Source organism: Dromaius novaehollandiae, chromosome 4 (assembly GCF_036370855.1).
Source record: "Dromaius novaehollandiae isolate bDroNov1 chromosome 4, bDroNov1.hap1, whole genome shotgun sequence".
Classification (NCBI taxonomy): Eukaryota; Metazoa; Chordata; class Aves; order Casuariiformes; family Dromaiidae; genus Dromaius; species Dromaius novaehollandiae.
The window spans coordinates 9,665,050-9,690,458 of record NC_088101.1 but is presented as its reverse complement, the minus strand read 5'-3'; the positions used below and the strand labels follow the sequence as shown (position 1 = coordinate 9,690,458).

Genomic DNA, 25,409 nt, shown 5'->3' with positions numbered 1-25,409 from the left:
ACCCTCCCAGGCGTTGACTTTAGAGTTCCCTGAATAGTCAATAGTCCCTGTTGTCTAAATGTCCATTGCCAGTAAGGGGAGCTTACTGTTGTCCTAGTGTGGACCCTATCCATAGGAAAGAAAATAATCTTCCCTGGCCAATTTATTAAACCATTTATACTCTGAGGTATTTGAACTAGCTATTAGCTACAAACTAGCTAAATGAATTAGCTACAAACCTAATTTTTTAGCTACAAACCTAATTTTTCAAAATAAATTCCCAGACAGACCAACTGCCCAAAACCTTGGGGAAAAGAAACCTTTTTTTCTGTATATCCGGTTACCAGCATCAGTTGTTCTAATTTTTTCAGATTACATTACTTTCCTCCTTTCCTCATTATTAGTTTTCCATCTTTTAGTCTCTCTCGAGAAGTGAGGCCAAGCAGCTGTTTATAACAAAATCCATGATATATTAATTTCATTACTAGCAAACATATTCATAAATAATTAATGAAAAAACTGCTAAATATACAGCTGGTACTGTTTGCAAGCAATTATGCAGCTAGTCTTATTTTGCAATACAGTTAATACGAAGGAGAGAGCTTTATTCCTTGAGAAGAAAAGCAGCCCATAAATAATCCAATGAAATGTTTCCATTATATAAATGGAATTGCATAAATGCATGCTTTGATTCTAGAGAAGGTGACAGTCCATTTCTTGAAAACTGACAAGTATCCAATAGCACTTTGACAAAAGATGGACTTTGACCTACAAGTCTGTATTATAGAAGTGAAGGACTACCTTCTGGCTGAAAATATTTTATTTTGTACTGAGTATAATGAAAATTCTAAGTTTTGTTGCTTAAAAATTATTTCATATATTTATCATTCCTTTTCCCTTGAAACCTAATCTAATGACATAGCCCTTGAATATTACTCTCAGATGTATTTTCATTATGAAAAGAACTCTAATGTGTTTTGTGAAGACAGTTCAATATATATAGCAGTTTCTGGTTTTCAGTTTACACATGCTGAAATATAACATGATAAGTACCATCAAAACCAAATCTTCCTAGACAAAAATGGCAAGCACTGAATGCTTGCCATAGCATTGGGATTTTTCAGTGAGATCTAGTGAAGGCTTGAATGTCTGGAATGAACACTTAGCTGAGTATCTTCTGGAAAAGCAGGTTTTATAGGTGACTAACAATTTACGTCAATAAAGTTTAAAAAGAACACGAGGGAAAGAAGTTGTATTTCCAAGTGATCATCCAAGAGTTAACTCAGGAGGCCAAAAAGCTAGTTTCACTCTGCATAGCCTTTTGTTTCCTGTTCAATGAGATAAAGGGAGCAAAATTTGGTTTGGACTTTGCTTGCAATTTATTATTGGTCATGTAATATATAGTGTGTTTCTTAAAGGTGTGGCTCCAAGAGTCGTATAACAATGGGAGAACCATACCATTATTTTGAAGAAAAAGGGAAATTATAAGCTGTGGTGGTTGTAATGAACCAAACGGTTGGTAACATGATCCCAAAATGCACTGAAAAAAACTCAGAATACATTCACTGAAAATATTGCAGTGTTTAAGCCAATCTTCTGATCTGGGCAGTAAAGGGAGTGTTTTTTTAACACATAGGACTGGAAAAAACTTGAAAAATGAAAAAAAAAAAAAAAAAGGTAAAAGCATTCATATACTTTGTTTTACTCTGATGTCCCAAAAATATAGACAGTGCAATTAACAAAGCACAATATTATACTTTTATTTGTGAATCACATTTTTCAGAGAAACAAAATTTAATTTCTTAATAATTATGCAAGGCAGAAACATTTGAACCCTGTTTTAGCAGCTGGGTAAACAATGGTGAAAAGACTGTAGATGACCTACATTATAATCATAGCATATAATCAGAAGTGCACAAGATGCATCTCCCTCTTTCTCCTGTTCCTCAGCTGCCAGTGGTTACAGTTGACTAGTATTTGTACCTAAAGCGGAGATTTACAGGCCAGATTTCTTTAATACTCAGCCCTCAGAATTAGAGTTGGATTTTCAGATGAGATCTGTTCTCTGCAATGTTGCTTAAAAACATTTAGTAGTATAAACATATTTTTAATAGGGGACAATTGGCCTCTGAAAATTAGCTCTGTTGATTGTCAAATTAGCTGGGCTTACATGGGGACCAAACACTTGCTATTTCCTCTAGGCATGATTCTAACCTGTCAGACAGAAAATAGTACCAAAAAAGTTACAGATTTGCTCAAGGAGAAATTAAGAAAAAACATATCATTCTCCATTGTTAACAGCAGAGTAGATCATTACTCTAGCAGCAATGGTGGCAAGAAACATCACCTGGTAGGAAAATGCATCCCCATAAACATAATCCTTTACTTCTTGTGTCTCATACTTTGCATACTAAGTTTCTAACCTATCTCCTATCCAGACTGGTAAGTACATTCCTGACTAATGGCTCTGATTTCAAATCAACTTGTTAATCCTGTTACCATTTCACATTTTACTCTGCTGTCATTTCTTTTTTAAGCACACGAGATCTCTATTGTCTGGTTTAATAGGTATAGCATGTCTCTGATTCCCTTTGTAACAACATTGCTATGGCATTTCTGGGTATGAGTGGAGCTTCTGTGTCAGCAAGCCCATAGTTCTATATATTATATATATATATATGTAAAAGAAACACTGTATCCCAAGCTTTGCATACTTGCATTTCTATTCAATACCTCTGATCCCAAGTAGGTGATTACCATCTCAGAAAAAGGTCCTAACCCTTTTCCTACCAAATCCTCCTTTCTATTCCATAAATGCTTCCTCTAACTTCTTTTAAGGAAGGGCAAAACTGCAACTGTCCAAACTGTCTGGGGAAGAAAGGAGGTCTAAGGAAAGTCCAACTTCTTCTGAAGAAATTGACTTGCTCCCAGCCCTAAGTTGTATTTCTGCCTTTCTACCAACCTTCACTAAAACATTCCTCTTGTAGATGTTGAAATCAGCAAGAAGCATAGATTTTTCACATTTGCTGCATTTTATTCTTATCATCGCAAACTTTCGATTTTGAATGGGCTGATGATACGAATGTGGAAGATGGCCCAGTCTGAAAAGACATAGCCAAGTATATGTTGGTTTTCCTGAGAAATAGTAAATCCTCCATCACAGTCACACACACAAAGACAAAACCTTCTCTGGGAAGAAACGTCATCGTCCACATACTGCGAAAATACCTTTATGGTTAAATAGAAAACAAATCATCAAGGTGTTTTTTGTAATGCCTCCCACAGTAGCTTCACAACATATTTCTGAATTTGGAGACAGCTTTAGAAAATCATTTTGCAGAAATACGATTGATTTGTTTCACTGATAGCAAGATATGTTTCTTTGAACTTCCTTTCCCATGATTCACTCTATTCTGAATCATCTGCCTTGAGCTTTCAGCCACAGCCATTTGTGATGCTCTTTTATATAAACTTTTCTCCCAGAGAAAAACATTTAAAAAGCAGTGAGGCATCCAGAATCTAAATGCTATAAAGTTACCATACCATAAAGAAAATACTTGAAAGGCTAAGGATTTTCTTTTTTTGTCATCAGTGTTTATTAAAGCTGCATGGATTGGTGTATGTCATGCTGGTTCTTTCTAAGGAAAGTTATGTCATCTCGACTTTCAACTGTAAGATCAAACTTCAGGGCTTACAAAAGTATCCTGCTGTAACACGGAGACTGAGGCTTTGCTTTCTTTATCCTTTGCTGGAACTGAATGGGTCTTGATGCTGCTTTCCACTGCAGCTGGGAAGTCCACCTAAGAACAACTTCCCTTTCTCACCTCTGGACTTCACAGGACAGGGGAGAGAAGCGCTAATAGATAGCAGAATATCCTGCCCCACAGCATGGCTGGCTCTCAGATTATTGTGGGCTACATCAATACCGATGAGAAAGCGCTGCATTCTTCACCTTATCTTTACATTTTTCTATCTGAAAAGTAATCTCTATGAAGCACATACATATAAATACATACGCAGAGCATATGTATTTGGCTTATAAGAAGATGTCCTTTTAGGCCACAATATAGCTAGAATTTTCTAAAAAAGGAAAAAATGTACACAAACATATTCCAGAAAAGCTTAATACAGCACAGAGACAAAGCATCTGTGGGCTTCAATGGTGCACTTTTTGCAGCTAGGCTTTCACGTCAAAACTGATTGAAGTTTATCCATTTTAAGTTTCACTGTCAGCTTAGAGAAGCCTGGCAACTGTAACCTTGTGAACAGACCAGTTCCCTTGAAAATCCTTACCAGCCGTGTTTTTAAGCTTAAAAGCAGCGCTCGTACTGGGAGATGAGGACAGGACTCCATAAGCATAAAGCACAGGCTGGGGAACAGTTGCTTGGTTGAAGCAGGTTATCAGGATCTGTCTGTGACAGCAGCTGCAGTAGCAGGACAACTGCAGCTGTGAGGGAATGAATTTCAAGGGGCCAGTCGGCTGCTCTTTTTGCTGCTACATGGGGAAAACCTGCTTAGCATAACCAAGAAGTGACAGAGAGGAGCTTAACAGATGCTGGTGTACTACCAAAGGCTTGTTCTTCTAACTTTTCTAGTAGAAGTACTCCACGAAGTCCACAAGGATTCTCACTGCACACTACCGATAAAAGGAATGCTGCCCCAAGTACTGGGGAAAATTCCCGAGATCAAGAAAATCTTAGAAGATGAAAGCCTATTTGTCTATTATCTAAAAAAGCAATTTTTAGTGCTAGAACAAGCTGTATAGGAAGGGGGCAAAAAAAAGGAAAGGAAGAAAAGGCAGTGGTATATATTGGAGCTGGCCACCTTTCTGTAGTATAGGTTCTTGCTTGCTTTCTCAGAGATGGACCATTCTAAGTAGGCTTTTGCACATTTTTGCATGCAACTGACCTTTCTCTTCATGATTATGCCATGAAGCTGTCTCTGAGCAGCAGAAATGTGAAATATTTGCATGACAAGAAGAGGTATTGTTCTTGTGGGATTAGCCAAACATCTAGACTCTTTTTATCTCTGCTTTCACCACTAGGAAAAAGAAATATAAGCTGTGTTTGAGTAATTTTTACAGGATAGACTTAGGTGTTGCTTCTGTCCCTTTTAAGCACTGAGTATCTGTCACCACTGAACTGGGATGGGATATTCAGTCCTGGCTGAATACTGAACTTTTTACATTTAATGAGTTCTTGTAACTCTTAATTTCAGGGGGTGTGTAATGTTTCCTTTAGGAGCTGGTTAGCCTTAGAAGATTCATTTTCCCCTCTCATTCCCTACTGATAAGTGCTATTGACTGTTTCCAAGCCAATGCTTCAATGGTCTAACAGAAGCTCAGGATGTTCAAAATTATGTTAAAAGCCTAACACAGTGGCTGCATTGAAAGATGGGACAGAAGGTACCATGTGTGATGAGACTCAGATTGCTGTACCATCAAATAGCAAGTACATTAACACCTACAAGGAACAGCCTCTGACTTGCCTCGGGCAAGGGAATTTGCATTCCCCTTTGAAGTACCAGTCCCAGGCTCCTGCACCTGCTGCCAAGCTGCTGTGCCCAGGAGGCAGCCTCCTCCTGCATACCAGTCACCCTGCTACGGTGCTGCCTCTCCTCCATAAAAACATGTCCCACAAGACAACACAGAGAGCACACACTCTAGATGGAGGCTGCTTAATGCTGTTTCTCTTTTTATTTACAAATGCTTCATTCAAACTACATAAATAACATATGCATTTCTAAGCCAGGCCGGTAGTCAAACTATGTTACAGTGCAGGAGGAAAGAGAAGTTACTTCCACAGGCAGCTAACCCTTTGTTCCACTCTCTGGCTTCCCCTAGAAATAAAAATGTAAAAAAGCAGGGTAATGATAGCAAATATTTTGTCACGGAAACTATTTTCATTTATGCACTACCTTCATTTTTGTACCTTATGATCGTACTATAGTATTCCCAAAAGGAGGGGAGGAGGAAAACACGATGTTCCCCAGCATTTTACAACAATTGATTTCAAGTCCTGCCTAGAAGCCTTAAAAAGAGAACAATCAAGAGGGGAGGGCTGGAAAGACCTCACCTGATGAAGGCTGGAGATTCAAGTCCGTGAACTGCAGAAGCAGTTCTCTGAAAGATGGATTTCCTCCTTTGAAAGAGTTAGCATCTTTTTTCTCCTTCACCTTAACACACTGAACGGGAGAGGAGGGGAAGAGTCCTCTTCCACCATCAGGTCTCCTAGCACTTTCATAGCTGAGGTTCATGGGATATGAAATTCAGTGATTTCCAACACCTTGTACCAGCAGACAGGTAGTAGTTAAGGACAGTATCCTTGCTGACTAAGGGTACTTCAACGTGTTCTTACAGAATTCAAAAATTAAATACTTTCCTAAAAAGGGATTGACAGAGCATAAACTTAAACACCAGTCTACCTGCAAACTCAGAGATGCAATGCAACAGATATCTTTATTCTTTTTTTTTTCTTTTCTTTTTAAAATAATAGTGGCAGGGTAATTGCAAATACCTTTCTTTGCCATGTGCTTTTGCTTAGTGATTTTGCAGCCAGGGTGATCTACAGCTAGTTTCTTTTTTTTCCATCAGGTTCTTCCTAGGATAGAGTGGCTAAGTATTCAGAGCTACTACAAACTTATCAGATGTGTAACATACTGAGCTACTTCACAGTCATAATGATAATCCATAAAATAAACACAAAGGGAGACTGTTTTGTTTGCAGCTGTAGTTGAGAAGAAACCTTATCTTTTTCTGACATCTTGCAATTTCAGTCAAGCTGAATTGTGTTCTCTCCATTGTTACTCTTTCAAAAAAGAGCAATTACAAAAATGACTTAATAAAAACATACTTTCATATTTTGACATAGTTTGTACATCAGATTCTCAAAGACCGTTCTAGAAAAGTCAGCTTGTTCAACCTAATACAAGAAGAAAGTCAAGTATGGAAAATTAGAGTAACAAAACAGTATAGTAAAAATAAGAACATCTGTAGCATGTAGTGGTTAGTTGTAAACAACTGAAAGAAAGAAAAAAAACTCCTTACAAGACATAAAATAGTCCAAGCTACATTGCTACTGTATTTTTCTAGCAGGTGTGTTTTCTGTCACAGTCTTGATTTTTATTACTATATATTTTTTAAATAACTTAGAATAATAATGAGTTTGCCTGCCAGCAGCCAACTCAAAAACATAATGGAAAAAGAAAAAAAAATAGCCACCATTACAGTGGTGGGGAGAAACTCTCCCCAGCAGCCTACTTGTTGTGTCCAGTCCTTCCCCTTCTTAGCAATCCTGATTTAGGCAAAGTTCCTGGCTATATTCAGCTTATTAAGAATGGAAGTTTTTCGATGCAGACTTGGGTTTCAGCAAAAGGAATGGTGATTTTTTTCCCCTCTGCAACCTAGTATCAACTCTGCAGAGTCCTAGCAGCAGCAAGCTCCAACATAAGAAATGGGAAAATATTCCATCCAGGTGTGAAATGATTCATAGGCGGTATCTGAGCTCTTCCAAGTATTCTGTCAGCGCTGTCCTCAATCAATACTTAAACGGAGTGGGCTGTGATTTTATCTCCTCTGTCAGATGTGAGAAGCTGCCTGTTTGTCCTGTTTGTTGACTTGTTTCATCTTTGCTGACACGGTATCTTGACTGACTGCACAGTTCTCATTACTCCGAATGCCACTCGGTGCACAAAAAAATAAGCCAAGCCATGCCCCTTAATAATCCACGTAATGCAGCAACGGCAGAAATAGCAGCCATCTCATACATTAGACTCTGCCCAGAAGCGTTGACCTGAAAGAGAGAAAAATAAAGACAATCGTTTGAATGATGTAAATCTTTTCAGATAGGTTCAGAGCACCTCAGATAAGGATCCTGCGAAACTGAGGTTAATGTTATCACAGCTTTGCAAGCCCAAAGTCTTTCTCTGTCCATCTCACCTCTGTGCATTATGAGGAACAGCTGTATACTGATGTGAGGAGCTCTCCCTTTCCCTCCCCTCTCCAAATGAACTGGGACTGGATTTGTTTTCATCTCCCTTGATACCCCAGGAAGAGGCAACATGGCCTAAATAGAAAGCAAAGCTCAAAAATTCCTTAAGGTTATAGTGAGTTTGTATAATTGTCTCTCCATGATATTGCAGAGTGGATCAGAACAGTTGGGATATTTATCCACGGGTGCCTTTTGGTGTTAATGTACCAGCTGCCTGAAACAGTGCTGGGAACAACTGGCTATTGGCCATGGGTGGCATCCTTAGGATACCAGTATTTTGAAGAATACAGTGGAAGCGTATTTTAGGAGTGAAAATACAGACTATCCATATACCTATTTACCTCTTTGTCTCTATCTATGTGCCTGATTAGTCTTCTCTTCTGCCATGAATTCACATTTTTTGAAAGTTAATTGGCAAAGCAGCAGCTAAAACATTGCCCTGCCAATTCGTGTATTTTTTCATAATTAGTAAAATGAAAGAGGTGACTAGGCTGTGTTCAGCCAGCAGTGGAAGAAGAGCCAAGAATGGGATTTGCTTGAATTTGTTTTTCCCAGCTGTAACTCTGAATTATGTTACCTGGTTTCATGAATAGATTTGCCCTAGAATGATCTTTGTGCAAAACCCATCCTTGCCTGAAAAGATGTATGTAGAAAAGGATGTAATAGCTCAGGAAATGTCTGCCTGAAAACTAGAGTGCTCTATAATAGTTGTGAGGAAACAGAGATGTCTTTGAAGTTTAGAAAGTGTTTTTCTGATACTGAATGACACAAGAAATTTATCTCCTACCCCTTGAGGGAGAGGAGGGCTGAGAGGGTTTAAGATAAAGAAGAACCGACTGTGCTCATTTTTCCAAGAGTCTAGTAGCAGAGGGGAAATCTACACTGATGCTGTGCCCCATCTGTTGAAGCAAGTAGCATGCCATTTGGTTTTAACTGTCTAATGCTAGCTCTACATCCCATTCTCTTTATTTATTGATGCAAATAACCTTTGACACAAACCTCAGAGTCTTCCATCTGTCCTTTTCAATGTGATTCTCAGGACTTTCGCTCTCATAGGAAGCCAAGTAAAGTGCTGCAATCGGAAACAAATACAGTATGTTTAGGCCTACTGGCATTTTAAAATTTGCTCTTCCTGTAAAGTAGACTGAAATTAAATGAAGCAGGCCTATATTATCCATCCCTCAGGTTAGGGCTCCAGAATCCCATTCAGAAGTATAGCATTGCTTATAATTACATCCAGACAATATTAACAAAAAATGCATGAGAACAAAGACTACCCCAAGGGGGAAAAAACAGCTAGTGAAAAACTAAAAAGCATGAGAGTGGAAGAAAACCCTCTCAAAAGAAAAAAAATGAGCCCAGGGACACGGTTCTGGTGCTTTGTAAGCAAACAGCTAAGTCCCAGTTTTCTCTTTCAAGCAGCACCCTTTAGTGTAAAGCATCCTGGAAGTCCATATAAATACACCTCAAATGGTATTTATGGTAACCACATTCCCATAAAGTTTTTCATCCCGTTTCAAAAAAAAGGACACAGTCACTTTTCACAGACTGCATGCACACTGAAAGAAAGAGTTTATTCTCTCCCTGATTTGTAAGGGAGGAGCATTTTGTAATTTCCCAGGCAGAGATGTCCCACAGTAGCTTTTCTTTAGTGGTAAGGAAGGAAGCAATAACATAACATGGATAGAAACTGAGAAATAGCAAGTGATACCTGACCTACAGGCAGTTCAGAGCTCCTTACCATCATCACTGAAGACTGGGACAGTAAGCAAGTACTGCAGGATCTTGCGATCCCTTTCGAATGGACACTCCACTTGCTTCCACGTCATAAATTCACTCACTTGTTTTGCCAACTCCCAAAATTTCTGTCAGAGTAGAATAGGAAACAAAAGAAACACTATGTAGCAGACAGCCTATTTACCAGAACATTCAAAAAAAAAGGGGGGCTGGGGGTGGAAAGAGAGAGATCTAGGTTTCAAGTCCAAGGCTTGGATCTTCCACAGCTTTTAATCTAGAACTGAATGTGACTGACTGAAGAACTCTGCTTCTAACTTTTGCGTTTCTATTTCAAACTGGAATGACTTCCCACTCCTCCACCCTCGTAAAATTGTCATTATTTATGAATATAAATAGTAGATCATCATCTATGCTCAGTTTTCTTTTCAAAGAGCTGATAACACTACTATACCCCACTTCTAAATTTGATGATGCTCATATGTTTGTTTTGCACAGTGAGATGTTTAGTAATTCTCACTTCAAAAGTCTCTAGATGTTTAATGCTGACATTTCTAAGTCCAGATGTTCCCATTTAGTTGACTAATCTGAAACACTCAGTTTTCTTGATGGAAATTTATGCCAAAAATAAACATTCCACTTGTAGTGGGATGATACCATTTCTAGGCAAAATCTTTCAATTAAAGTTTTACATGCCTCAAGTATACTTGGATTCCTTGAGAAAAAGGACATTCCAGGTCATCACACAAAGTAACTTTAGAACCAGGCTACTAAGGCTGATTACTACAAGTAAAAATTACTGTAATTTTGTGCAAGTGATCCATCCAGGCTTCTTTAAAAGTGAAAGTACCTGAAAACAAATCATTCGGTAATCCATACTGTCAGGTAACTAGCAGGAAATCAGAGGCAGAGAAAGGGACTCAGATCTCCTGCACTGATGCTGTATCACACATTTCTTCAGAGATAATCTGTGACTTACACGCATGAAAATATTGCATATATATTATGACAAAGGACAAACTCATCTTTTCCATTGGAATTCAAGGAGAAGCTCCAAAATATTAATTTTTTTTTTTTAGTTAAGTCAACATCTGAACTGAAATGTTTACATGAATTTGAGCACCGTGAAGAAGTTCTGACTTTTTGTGCTAAAAAACTGTCCATACTGAAACAGTTTCTGTAAACATTCCAACTTAACAAAACTGCATTTTCCTGACTTTCTCCTAGTTCCTGTGAGAAGTGACATATACACTCAAATTACAACCTAATTTTTCCTCTCTCAGAATCCAGTGGAAGCTCAGTCACGATCTGCCTTCAGTCTCCTCTTCAAGGAGCTGATGATGTGTATAATACCCCACTCTCAGTGCCACAGTGGTCTACTTACTTCAAAATTGACATGACCATTTGGAAGACGATTGGCACAGCCCTCATTGAGGAAGTAAAGATCTTTGATCAAGAGGCTGAAGAAAGGTATCACAATCTAAGGAAAGAACAAGATTATTCTCAGTTTGGTACCATATCAAAATATAACGCTCTACAGAGAAAAATACAAGGAAGTCACATGGTACAAAAGCTATGCAAAACACTGCAAAGGATTAAGATCTGTACAATTTCTCTGTCCTTTCACTGAATAAAAATTTTGCATTCACTACACTCTATAATACATAATGTTCATCTGTAAAGAAAGTCCTCCCTCACATGGTAAGCTAGTCCCTACAGCTTCATTGCCAGCTTTGTCTCAAACTGCTTCCATAACCCTGAACTCTTCTTGGTACCTCACTCTTTCAGGGTCACAGTTACAATGTCTGTTATCACACCACTGCTTGTCAGTTATGGGTATGAGGTGTGTTTACAACAGCAATTTGCCTAACTTGTTTCATTTTGTGTCATGTCCCTGACATGTTTTGACTTCTCCCTCACACTTCCTTGCAGATTCCAGAGTGCATGACTTGGAGGTGCCTACTTTTTGCTTGTGCTGTATTAACATCTCTGTAGCTGCTGATGGCTGAGCTAAGATGCTGTGCGGAGCTGTGGAAATCATGACCAAATGAGTAGCAGCACCACAGGTTCCCAAGTTCAGGTAAGCACTGGCTACATGCAGCAGACCAGAGTTGGAAGTTGAGGGAACAGAAGCATACCACAATGTAATCCTAGCAGGCCAAACAACACTGTGAAGAGGCAAGGCATCAACCCTCCTTAAAACAAGAGGAGAAATGGAATCTAATAAGCACAAAATCTCCTGACTTTACTAATTTCAGTAAGGGCTGAGTAAATAGACCATCATGGAAAATATTTCTTGGAATGATTATTCGTACAAAAATGAAGACAGGAAAAAGTGGGATCAATTCAACCGAGATAGAGAGCTTTCATCCAACAAGAACTGATGCTGCATTGTCTCCCTGAAAGTCTTTTTTAACCTCCACTTATGCCCCAGATTCCTGCAGGGCACCTCCAAGAGCACAGATCTCCCTCTTGACAGAGATTTGTTTGGTAGATGAACAGAGATGTACATTAAAGAACAGCATAGAAAACTGAGGGCTAGCAGTTCACTACAGTAAATGGCTTTTGAACTACAATTCCCTAAGCTCATGTGAGAAATTGAACCGTGGCATTGACTGACTCAAAATGAAGCATTTCCTGCCAATTGATGAAATTGAAGTATTTGTCTTTGGAGAATGCTGAAACATTCCAAAATTCTTAAAGTGATTGTTTTTTAATTTTCATCCTACAAAAATTTTCATAGTTGCACATCCTTTTTGTAACTGGATATTAAACAAACGAAAAAAATCAGCGCATCACTATTTCCATGGAAGACTTTGCTGCACCATTTCAATATATAGAAGTCCTTTGGAGTTTTAAAACTCACTTTTCACTGAAAAGAATGAAGCATTTTACATTTAAACCTCTGCAAACAGATCCTTAGGACTCGGAAAAATCCAGTATTTTACTTTCAGTGTAGAGCATCAGTATAAACAAACAAACTGCATATAGATTAGCCTCATCCTGCCTGGTAGTCTAAATTATTCTATAAGCATCAGAATCAGGTTTCTGAAACATAGCATAAAGTGCAAATATTATAAGCAGCTGCTTCTAAATGGATGGAAGCTAGCAAGCTATTTGGCTCCTCTCCACAAGAACTACAACTAAGATTCTGCATTAATGTGTAACCGAATCCAAATTACTTCTCAAAAGCCAGTTTATTTTGAAGAGGTAAGTAAAGATACAACCTCTGTTGATGTGTAATTCACAGCTACTCTTGAAATTAGCAAAGGGGAGTCTTAACACACTGTATTACACGAAGACCTCATGCAAAGACCGTACAGGAAGGAAACTCTACAGAACTGGAAAGCTCTGTCCAGGTTGGGGTTTGTATTCCCTATCTCAGGTTGAGAGAACAAGCATAAATGCCAATTTAGACGCTCCACAAATGACTGTGGTTTGCCAAAGGCTGAAACAGATACTAGAATTGGAGGAACCTTTATGGAGTAATCCCCTCCCAACAAAAAGGGATTTCTCTTCTTCCTGTAGTTTAATCCTGTAGATAGTTGCAAATAAGGAATGGTTCTTTCCTGTGTTCTTTCATGACTGGCATTAATCTAAAATCAAAATGTACAGGTCTTGTTCTGCCCCTAGTAACCTTAGTCCTGGCTGTTCTTCAAGACTCCCGTTGGTTCCAGCTTTGTTCATGCCAGCTGTTCTGGTCAACTGCTTCACACTAGCAAATCGACTGCTGTAGGGCATAAGCAACTAGGGAGGTTGGTGTTACTTCCAGAAGGTCCCTTTTTTCCCATCACGTGGGCCGCACTGCAGCATCAGGACCTGTTTTAGCAATCCTGTTGCTCCTGAGGCAGCCATTCATGGAACGGTGCATTTCAGAGCGAGCAGGGTAGCATGTGTGATGCAAATGACCACTGGTACTAAGGAAAGATTAAGCTTTCTGACTAGCACATCCTTGACCCACAACTAGGTGAGAATTACAGTCCACTCTTCTCTTTAGACCCTTCATTCAGAATGGTCAGTGTCTAGTAATTGGCTGCCCTTTTTACAGTCTTTTTGCCACAGAGAATCTCACAAAATCAATCCTTCTAAAAGACAGAGGAAAAGGAAGTTTAAAAAGCAACAGCAGTTCTGCCTGCCAGTTGAAGACTTAAGATTAGCAACTTGGGTTTTATTCAAGTTTTAGAATTTATTTTCTGAGTGGATTTTAAGGCTTTTCCACCCAAAACTGTTAAAAAAAGCACTTAAGAGATGCCCAGTGTCCCTCTTTGAAGCCATTCTTCCCATATTTAGTATACCCTCTAGGATGCTTATCAAGATTTTTCCTCCTTATCCTGCCTATATTAACAACCATCTGTCCCTCCTTTGAAAATTCCACATGCAAACATCATCATCCATAAAATAAACACACACAGCCAGAAATACTCACAAATTACTTTCAGCCACTGAAGAGCTACACTGTTTCCCCAAATTAGCCACCTCTGAACTAACTTTCATTACCCATAGTTAGGCCAGTTGATCTCCCCTCCTTTGGGCATAAAAGCACTAGAATGTACCCTCCCAGGTCCCCTCTTCTTCCAAGTTAATACTGTGAATGGAGGAGGTACTGAAGGGAAGGAAGTCACTCAGGGGGCTTTATGCAGTGAATACACACAGAAGTACTGTGAATGTGTGATAACAATCATAAACTCCTCTGAACATAATACCAAGTTACAGAATAGCATAAACTAAAATAATTTATGCTGTCCTACCAGCACTCCTCAGCTCCCACTTACAAGTAGCAATCATAAGCACGATAAATTACTCCAGTGACCTCTTTTCAATCCTCGCCTTTTCCATCCATATTACTGACACAGAAGTCAAAAGCTTTTGGTGATGGTTTGGGAGAGAGAGCTCTCTGTCAGGCAGGACCTGAACTGAGGCAATGTAGCGTATTTAAATCATGAAAGCAGTCACTTAATATTGGCAGCTTTCGGTCAGTACCAAGCTGGAGTGGATTTCAACTGGCAACCTAAGATGAAGAATCATTTTTCACTGATCCACAGTTTTCTGAAATATTCTATTTACTTTCTTGCTAGTTTACAAGTAATAGTTAGATGTTCTGAATAAAGAGTGATTCAATTTTGAGGTTTATTATTATTATGATTATGATTATTTAAAGGCCCCTGGTTATAGTTTCTGAGAATCAGAAATTTGAGACAAAAGCTAACCATGCAACTTAACAAGTGCCTATCATTTCTGCCCATGTGCCAGGTCATTTGTAAACATACCTTCTCTCTGTTGCTATGAGCTGTCAAGGACCTCTGAGCAGCTCCACGCAGAGCAGTTCGGTAATTGTAAAAATTACTAGAAGGGTCCATCTGATGCTACAAGCAAGAAGAATATAAATAAGAAACTTCAGAGAGCCAGGGTCACCACCCACCCACAGCACTTTTCACTTGAGCAACAGTTCTAAAAACCAAGAGCTCTGCTGAACTGTGCCATAAATACAGCCTTTCAGAGGACAGTGGGATCACTTCATCTGTTCTTCTGATCAGAAGAGAAACTTTACTTAAAAAAAATGTTCACTCAGCACAACAAAGGATCCAATACAAGTCTGGGCAGAAAAGCAAAGGCAGGCTTAATGGACCTTCTTTCTCTCCTCCTAGAGAGGTTATCTCAGCTTATATTTGAAAGCCAAAACCCTGAGCTCAGACATACAATGGATCTTAGCAATAGTATTCTGCTCCTGCTGCATATGCAGATTTCTCAGAGCTGATTCAGCTGCAATGGCAGGCTAAAATTAGACAGGTAAAGCTGTTAGTGCCCCCAGCTATCGCCCTCTGTGCTCCACCACAGGCTGCTGCACCTCCATGGCTAGGATGGCTGTATGGCTCATGAAGCAAGTCCTTAACCAGCAAAATTCAGCCTGCATAGTAAGTTTGAATGAAACAGGGCTGCCATCAGAAGACCTGCTCCCTGAGCTTTGCAGCCAGCCCCGACACAAAGACAGCTTTCTCCCACCCAAGGTGGCTGCAGCTCTCCAGTTTTAATCTGTCGTCATAACAGAAATCAAAGCTCCTTATGCCATTAATAAGCATTCCATGCTTGGGTCATGAACAACGTATTAGATCTTCTCTATATCACTCATAAATAGCCTGAATTAACTGATTGCCATTTAGAACAGGATAATTAACTTGTTGGTAAAGAATCTGAAAGGTAAATCAAAAATTCATAAACTGCTGCACCTATACAATCTTTGACAAAGATCTGAACTACATGAAAGTAACTGGCAATCAATTAATTAATTCAAGATACATTTCTCTGAACAGACAAAGCGGCTGCCTTATAGCTTAATGGAACTTTCAAAAGCAAAAACTGCATTAGGTCAATCCATACCATCTCTCTCAACTACATCTACCTTTCAAGAGGTTACTTATAATTTCTTTAAATTGCTCTTCCATTAAAAATAACAACTAGTTTAATTTCCTTCTTCCAAATCAAATAAGCATAAGTCAGCTGAAAGATTCTTATTACATCTTCTGGAATTTCCATTAGGAACACGTACATACTAAACAAGACATGTCTTAGTGAAGCCAAACTTGTACTTTAGAACCAAAAGTGACACACTGCTGACAGCCATGTGTCCACATACTGGCCAAACTTACCTCAAGAATATCAAATTTGGCTGTCTTCACTTTTGCCCAAGTTTTCTTTAATCGAGAGACAGGACTCATGTTCATGCCAGCTTGATTTAAGAGAGAGAAATTGTTTGAAGATTTAAAAATCTTTAAAGTAACTAAGGCTGGTAAGCATTTCTAAAGGGAAGGAGTTACTAGAAGTAACACATTTTCAACAGAGCTACTTAGAAGTCTGACTTCTCAGTTGCTTGAAATTCCACTGTTAAAAAGAAATTTTGGAAACACAAAAATCAACATTTCTTACAGAATGACAGCTCTAAAAAAATACTGTGACATGATTTCATGTGGTTTTGATAAACATGAACTATATGTAAGAAAGCCCAAATGATTCATCCCAATACCTTCTCTTACAAATTTCAGTGAAAACTAAAACACACCCATGAAACTTTCCCATTTCAATAAGAAGATATTCCCAGTGTTTTTGTATTAGATATAAAAAATGGTGTGGAATTTTTAAACCACTAGGACATTTGTGGTGCAGTAGAAATAATGGAATACATCAATTCTCTGTTAAAGGAGAAGTTACTATTCCAATTTAGGATTAAAGTTTATTTTAAAAAGCAAGAGATTTAGATTTCTGAACAGTTACAATAAGAACTTACTTTTTACTGTAATTTAAACTACAACAGAAAATCTTTTCTTACATGTGTAATACTCCAAGATTTAGCAATTCTCCACCATTTCGTCCCCCAACTTCACATTGCTGTGTGTGCTAAGCAGTAAAAAGACTTCCGCATAAAGCACCGCGCTTCCTTTATTCAGATTCAAACAGGGACAAAATTTCTCAGGCCATATACTTACAAATAATAGCCATTAAGGAGTTAAAGTTGCCAATGTTAAAACATTCCCGGGCCACGTCAATGAAATATTCTATCACTCTTGCTCTGTGCTTCTTCTTCACAGGCTGCAAGAGATGCCATTGTAATGTTACTTTCAGGAGGAAACAAGAGCTCTGACAGATCCCCCAAAGAAACAACACAGACATTAAAATTCTTTTCCACATGTATCATCACATCCTTACACTGTGATTTACAAACAGATCAGATCACGCAGTTGTGTTCTAAAGCCCTTAGGACAGAAAAGACAAGCTAGGCATGAGGCAAGTAGATGGCAAGAATGAGAGGTAAAGGTGCTTTGCAAAGAAAGGCACGAGGAAAGGAAGAGCAGAGAAAGCAGTTGACACAGAAGGGAAAGATGGCTCTGTTCATGACAGACAACAGGAGATTAGGAAGGGCCAGATGCATCCCTGTGCCAGGGAGGGCTACGGCATACCATCCCCACTGCACCACATGAACAGGGCCAAGGCATGAATATGATACTGAAAACAGGGAACATATTTCCTCTTCGTCCCTGCGCCCATTACATCCACGCATGGAAGAGTGCAGAGCTGAGAGAAGGAAAAGTCAAAGGGCACACTGAAGGGGACAACAAAGCTAAAGAGGATCCACAGTTTTGGCAACTAGACAAAACAAAATGTTTTAGCAGAAAAAGTCCTTGCTCACCATACAGATTTCTGTTGCAACCAAGTAACTGAGCCTGTTAAACCATTCTACATAGGCTTCCAGATTACGGGTCTTCTTTTGATCTCCGTAGCAGCTCTGCAGGCAGAAGAAAAATTGCAGCTATCAATGTAATCTTCATTTTCTCCCTGAGAGAGACCCTTGGCCTTCTACCTTGCCATCCCTAGACACTGTTAACCATTAACACTGTTAACCTGGGTTAACTCAACTACCCAAAGTGACAAAAAAAGGTGAGAATGAAAGCAACAGTGATAGTATCTGGGCATGCATCACTTCTTCCTGAGGTGCCAGCTCAGTATTCCAGCACCTGCTGCAAGTCCTGCCAGGATGCTTTGAGGAACAGGGATAGACTTATGCAAATAATCAAAGCTAAGTACCTGCTTAAGTGCTTCCTTGAATATGAGCACTGTTTTAGTCCTGATGCCTGTCCTGCCCGGGTACTAGCGACAACATTATACCTTCTGCAGGTGCAAAACTACAAACCGAGGCCAGTCCACTCCTTTGACACATTAAACTCAGTTGTTTACACCAAATTAAGATACTGCATCCTAACTTTTGTAGATCAGATCAACAGTTTTGATTGGCAGCTCCTTTTCCTGTCCTATTTTAGAACCTTGGAATGATTCCTACATCACGTCTCAGGTTTGCCCGAAAAAGGCAGGCAGAAGTTTCAGTAGTCTCTACCTATAAAACCATTTCAAGGGCCCGTCTGACTGAGCTACAAATTATAAATGGGAGTCATTCTATTCTGTTTGCCCGTTTTGGGGAGGATATTAATTCCAATGTTAACGGCCTGATTTTGGCACAGTTAATTTAAAGAACATGAGTCATTACACAACACTCAAAGAGATAACAGCTCCAGCCCAGTCAGTTAAACACACTGCATCTTTGCCCTTCATCTCACATGGATCTGGAGCTCACGGCCCAGTTTTTGTAACATGTGCTCTACCTGCAAATTGCCCCCCTTGCCAGTTTGCTGCAAAGAATTCAATTTACTAAAAGGAAGAATAGATGTTGAAAATGAGTCACGTAAAAGCCAAAGTTTAACTTGTTTTTCCAGGCTATAGGCCACATAGATGGCAAGGATAAATCATTCCCAGGATTAGGTTATCCTGTAATTTAAATCAGAAAAATAACGGATGCCTTAAGCTAAGTCAATTTGATGCCACTGCAAGGCCAGAACGCATGCTAAGCTTTGGAAGCCCCTGGAGTTGTCCTCCAGTAAGAAGGAGCATCACAAAACCCGCCAAATTTTTAAGAGGAATATTACAGCATTTTACTTTCAAGCTCACTTCTACTGTCCTCAGTTACTGTTGGAATTTCCTGCTCACAGGTCGCCTTAACTCTAGGATGCTAAATGCTACATTTTAGAGCTGCTCCAGCGCCACTCTGATTACCTTGTCATTATCCAAAGGATCCTTTTGTACAAACGCCTGGACAAATTCTTCTGGTCCAATATAATTGAGCCTCTCCTGAATAAAGCACACAAGCAATCAAGTCACATTCTATGTTAGTCTGCATTTCAAGAAGAGAGGAAGGAAGAAATTGTACTTGAAAAATAAAAACTTACAAGCTCTATGTGCGTTAGTTGCTGAGCTAACGTGTAGGGATCATTGCAGACTGTGATTACGTCCCTCTGTATGGACTGGGGCTTGGTCTTTAGGACCGTGAGTCGATCCGTAGATGTTGCACTGATTTTTGCAAGTACTTCCTCATACTGGCTAACAGTGGCAAGCTTCCGAATCAGGTTCTGGAGGAGCTGCTGTACATTCTTCCGATACATCTGTCATGACATGAAGCAATCAGGATACATTTCCAAAACATGAGAGGATAGTATTAAAGTCTGAATGACACTGAAATAGACTGATGCTGATAGATATTTGTTGTCAACACTCTACTATGTGAGTTACACACAGTGTAAGATACGAGGGTGAGATATTCTCTACTACCTGAGTTTTTGATATTGGCATTTAATGAAAGCAAAAGGAATCCAAATGAGCATTTAAATACCGATTGCCTCCGGGATTCAGTAGTGTCCTGATTAGCCCAAGTTACAACAAGTAAACACATAAAATTTACTGTATGAAATAAAGCACTGGCTGCCTAATAAAATACCAGAAATGAAAATACTCTGTCTCCTGCTGCTGAAGACAGCAAGCAAGAACAATACATGGTCATTCAGTGATGAAAATAGGACCTACTTCTCTCCGGAGTCAGTCAAGACTAGTTTCACTTAAGTCTGTTGAATTAAATTTTACAGTAAAACTGAGATAAAGGAGAGGAGAATAAAGCGTGCTCTCTTTCACCCTGCAACGCCTTCCCATGTGGTCATTTAAGTTAACAGGAATGACAGATTTCAGTAAGAGCAGGACTGTACTCTTAAGCAGGCAGATCTCTCTCTGTCTACTTAACAGATTCCAAGGCAGTTACTTTTCGAATTGTAGATACCATCCTGCAGCCATTAATGAAAAACCTAAATGGTTGAAAAACTGACCATCCAAAACATATCAGCATACAGCACAGGGTTATCAGTCCAAGGGATACACGTTTCCTGTTTTCCAATGAATATGTTTTTCACTCCGCAGCGGCCGTTCACATGGATTTCAAATTTACCCAAATCCAAGAGCACTCATTTGGGTTAAATTCATTCAAGTCAGTGGTGTTCAACCAAGGCTGAATTTGGCTTGTTACTTAGTAAATAACAGCTTTCTGCTTAGAAAAATTTTGATTTTACAGAAAAACAGACAGCAAAATTTTTCAGAGGAAGGTGGGGGGAAATCCCTGAGAGCCCCTGGGAGAGGATCCCAGACTTTCAAAGATAAGAATCCACATTTTCCTCATGAAGACACAGAAGTATTACTTAAAGTGCTGCATGTTCATAAACAGGCATGAGGTGATACAAACAAAAACATCTTTACTGATGCATTCCCTTCTAAATTATTTGAAATTTCATACAGTAGAACTTTATGAAACATTTTCTTGCCTAGCTTGTATTCAGCTGAGATCAACAAAGCATCTTATGTACTTGGGGTGAGTTCTGGCTAATCATGGAAACTGCATAACAATCGATGAATTAATCTCCAAAGCAAAAAGCCCTTGCCTGAATTTGTGGTTCACGTCAACCCAGAACTGGGGGGAATAAAAGGGGGTGGGGGAGAGAGAAAAGGAGTGCAGATACCAAGCTGAAACACCTAACACTGGTCAGTTTGCTCCTGTAGCTGCAAACCTCCAGAGAAAAGGAAAGCTGGGACAGATGTTCCTAAATCAAAACATGGAAATCAGGGAAATTAGCCCCCATTTGATATAACAGCAGTTTGACATAACAAACATCTCTCTATCCACTGATGAGGCAAGACCTCTTAGCACAAAGCCAGAAGGAAATGCGAGTTTCCTGTCACACTTCATAGATGTACCTGAGTCCACTAAAACACCATCCCTCTGTTCTTTCGAGACTCAGTCACTTCTTGAGCAAACAGGCACTGATCTCCAAGCATTCAGTGTGAGAATAAATACTTACTGTGCTTTGTCCCCATAATGAGATATTTACTGGTGGACCATTACTTACATTATCTCAGGCACTTTTATGATGTCATATATATATATTTAATAACACACCGATGAACTCACAGAATATGTCTTATCAACTCGATATTAATTGGATTGTAATATGGCCATCAGTCAGTGTAAACAGATTGTCTCCCTCTAGATTAGGCTTACCCTTTCCCAGCTATTCATCACCCAGTCTCATTTCTGATTCTGTATTCACACTGACATTCACATCACACGTATGCATCCCTTTAGTTTTATATAAATAACATGACCACACAGAAACAAAGGCATCTCAGACTGTTGGACTGCAGCACCCTGTTCTCAAAACTCCACTTATTTCAACTCCGGAAAATTACAGACACCTCTTTCCTAACAGTTACACAAACTTGTTTTTCAGTCTATTAGAATGCCTTCTGACCTGCTTGTCTATTAGCTCCTGTATCTGTGCAGCAACTTGAGTTGTAAAAACAAGATCTATATATCATCCCTAGATCTTCCTAAGATCTGCTATTCTCTGTCTTTTTTTAAATTTAACAGGCATTTTAAGTATGCCCCTCTATTTCTGTACCACACCTACGCAGTCTTGTAGAAGAAACCTCTAAGGACTGGACAGCATGGGAGAAAGTAACAGGACACTTTTCAGCTGACGGTCACCTCTTTCTGTCTGTCCTCTATGGACAGTGACTGGAAGTCATTACTACCTGCTAGATATTGAATAGCATATTTTAAATGAGTTTCCACACTCGATCCCACTACATGATATGGCAGCCAAACAAAAGAAAGAGATCAGTGCAATTGTTGGGATGCATATGAAAAGACATCATGACACAGAACGTGGCTTTGGTGTGACTCTGCATACGCTGATCATGTTTCACAGGAGACTGGCAAATATTTACAGGGAACTAATCAGAAAATGGGAGGCAATGGACAACATGAAAAGACTCAGAAGACATGTATTGAAACGCATGTTAATTAAGTGATAAAAGGGACCAGAACAATGTAGAAATATCTCATAAGTGTGACCTCTGGGGAAACAGGAGGGAAGAAGTATAAGGAAAGGAATGGAATCGAGAGACAGAGGGGGGGAAAAAAAAAAGATTAAGGCTCAGCATCCCAAAGACTACATTTTGACAGGGTGATCTGCTAAGCTGATGAATGGTCTTTACTGGACTCTTACTGATAGCTCTTAACAGCAGTGGAGCACAATCATTCTGAAAGTGCAATAAGAAGCTGCAAATAAAAGAGCCACAGTGAACAAGAATAGGAAAGTCTGTGCTTTTGTATGCTTCAAGGCAATGACTCACACAAATAAATCCAAGCAATCTGCAGAAACGCAAGGTCAAGGAAGCTGCCATTTGCTGTTCCAGCAGTTCACCAGCCAGTAACACAAATAATTTTACTGCGGCACTTGCTTTCCTTTTGTTTTCCTAAAGGAAACTTCAAAGTCACCTGGAGGTCTAGAATGGGAGCTAGAGCTAGGAAAGATCTATAGCTCCCTGCCAGAGTGAGATGGCTCCCTACAGCTCATTGTCTAGCAGTTTGTCCATCTCCTACCTTTCCCCTCAACAGATGATAGATTCACTGTTTAGATTTGCTGTATTGTCTACAGTGAAGTTTCTGGCAATCTTTCCCGGTTGTCATTTCACCCTGCTTTTACTTCCATCAACCCAACTTTCCCCATTCTAAACAATTCCCTTGGGTTTTTTTGTGCCAGTGGCTATTTTTCAAGTGGATGCGAGTCCTCAATCTTATTGTTCCTCCATAAACTGAACTTTAGTTCCTTATCTTCCTATTAAAAGAGTGCCCAGAAACAAAGCAGCACCGTGGGAGCAGTGCAAAGGAAAGCTGCCTCCTGGCACCCCCAGGGTGAAGACAAACCTTTTGTCTGTGAAGGAGTGCCCACAGTCAAGGGAGCTCCCTGTAGCTCTCCTTCAACAATTCCAAGTTTGACCATTAAATTTGGTATCGTTTTGGTTTATATCCCATGCCACAGCTCACTCCCTTCTCCCCTCTTCTTTTGCTCCTCCCCCCTTTCAGGATACAGAAATGTATTTCAGCTTCTAAATTCAATTTAGGTCTGTTCTCTTCCACCCTTGTTTATAGTCTCTTAAGGTCTTTTCAGGCCCCTGACAGCATTCTCAACTCCTCCCAGCTGCCAAGCTTACCTACCAAAGCTTGTTAACATGCTGTTTGCTGCCTTGTCTACATCATTACTCAAAAGCTTATATAAGGAACACCAACCCCTCAGGAACACTAGCTAGCACTACGCCATCTAGCAATTGCTCTTTGTGTTTATAGTTCTTCCAAATGCCACTCCAGCATCTTTTGTAATCTTAGTATGCTAGCTACACATGATCTGCTTGCTGAAACCCTTTAATTGCCTGTTCACCACATGAATATAAGCCCTGGTTTTCAGTTGAATTTTATCTTGGTACTTACAGGATAGGCAACAGTTAAGCATCAGAATATTTCATAAGACCTCCATGAAACATTATTTCTATCTGAGAACTGGGACTTAGTAAGATTAAGTGATCCTTCATGTGCTCCCTTCAGAGGGGGGAACACAATAAATGTCCTCTGAGCCCATGATGAGTGCTTTAAGCTCAAAAAAATTCTTCCTGGTCCAGTTTTCCTTTAGAAATTTTTTTCTCAAACCTGCCCTGACTCTTCCGTAGACTCTACAGATCAGTGGCCTGATTCTAACAAACCTTGCTCACACAAATCAAAGTAGTTACTAGCCCAGAGAGGGATTTCTCAGATACGCAATGCTTTCCAGCATCATATCTAGCTTCTTCTAAACAAAGATCACTAAGATGAAAAACATAAGCATCTACAAAGTGGTATTTGTCTGCACAACATGCAATTATTTTACGGGTTTAGGGATGGGGTAAACGCAGTGCTTTCAAAAGAATCTGTATGTTTTTTTTCCTGAGCCTAGGTACCAGACAGAACTTTTTGTTATAAGCACCTTCTTAAGTTAGCTTAACTGCCCAGAGCCATATCATGCTGTTAACAACAAGCCTGCAATATGAAAGCATTAAAGTAATGGCTTTTTATCCAATAACATTGTGCACAGACAACTGACCTCATCACCACTGGCTATGCGTTGTGCCAGCTCCTTTAAATTTCTCATCATTCTTTCATCTCGGAAATCATAAGGAAATGTCTCTGTCCATTCAGTCAACAGCTGTAGGATTTTGGGCGCAATTTTTCGTATCCGGTTCTATTTGAAAAATATTAAGGAGGAACGTTACAGGCAACAGCAATACAGCGTATATTTAACCCAAAGGAAATGCAATTCCCTCCTAGAGGATACTGTGGAACATAAGGGTATGAAGGTCAGTTAAATTTTTAATCTTAATTTAATTCTGTACTGGATTACAGGCCACAGTCAATACCCAGTGAAGCCAATGAAAAGACTGTCATTAGCTTAACTAGGCTAGAAATTAGGCCCTAGGTAATTTGACAGTCTTAGAATTATATTTGTGTTTTGCGCTTCATTATCTGGAGCATCACAACGCAAGACATGCTAGTATTTCCACAATCTGTGGCTAACTACCAGCTATAAAAGTGATAAGCTTCAGCTCTGACAATAAATTCTCAATACACCACACAGTGATAAATCAGTAGAATTAGTCACCTATCTTAATTTAATTCATGTTATTTTCTACTGGGGTGGAGGGTCTATCTAGATGTCCACATTTCTCTCCCTTTTATTCTCCATATTACATGAACAAGAAAAAACACTTCCCTGTAAAGCTGCCAGCAATCTAAGCCACTCTGCAAAAACTGAAGCAAGACTGTAGCTCAGCCTGTGAGATAAGTCAGTGTAATTCATTTTCATGTGCTTAACTCACACTTACATCTTTCCAACATTTGGCCTTATGCATCAAGACATATGGATACCCTAAAACAAAAGCAATCACTGCAAGGCCAAGGTAGGATATGTTGTTAATAGAAAA

The 25,409-nt window shown here is 39.4% G+C and overlaps 1 protein-coding gene across 4 annotated transcripts in view; it reads right to left on the bottom strand.

Moving 5' to 3' along the window:
• Nucleotides 1–1,714: 1,714 nt before the first annotated feature.
• Nucleotides 1,715–25,409, bottom strand: part of RASGEF1B (RasGEF domain family member 1B) — a 73,932-nt gene continuing 50,237 nt past the window's right edge. For all 4 annotated transcript variants that reach the window (XM_026115274.2, XM_026115273.2, XM_064510389.1 and 1 more), the window contains 11 exons: nt 24,533–24,670; nt 19,469–19,681; nt 19,296–19,370; nt 17,881–17,976; nt 17,180–17,282; nt 16,346–16,425; nt 14,969–15,064; nt 11,086–11,181; nt 9,709–9,832; nt 8,967–9,039; nt 1,715–7,769 (listed from right to left, as the gene is read on the bottom strand). In XM_026115274.2, coding sequence (XP_025971059.1) covers nt 7,745–7,769; nt 8,967–9,039; nt 9,709–9,832; nt 11,086–11,181; nt 14,969–15,064; nt 16,346–16,425; nt 17,180–17,282; nt 17,881–17,976; nt 19,296–19,370; nt 19,469–19,681; nt 24,533–24,670 — 1,119 coding nt within the window. In that variant the 3' untranslated portion in view covers nt 1,715–7,744. The remainder of the gene's footprint in view (nt 7,770–8,966; nt 9,040–9,708; nt 9,833–11,085; nt 11,182–14,968; nt 15,065–16,345; nt 16,426–17,179; nt 17,283–17,880; nt 17,977–19,295; nt 19,371–19,468; nt 19,682–24,532; nt 24,671–25,409) is intronic.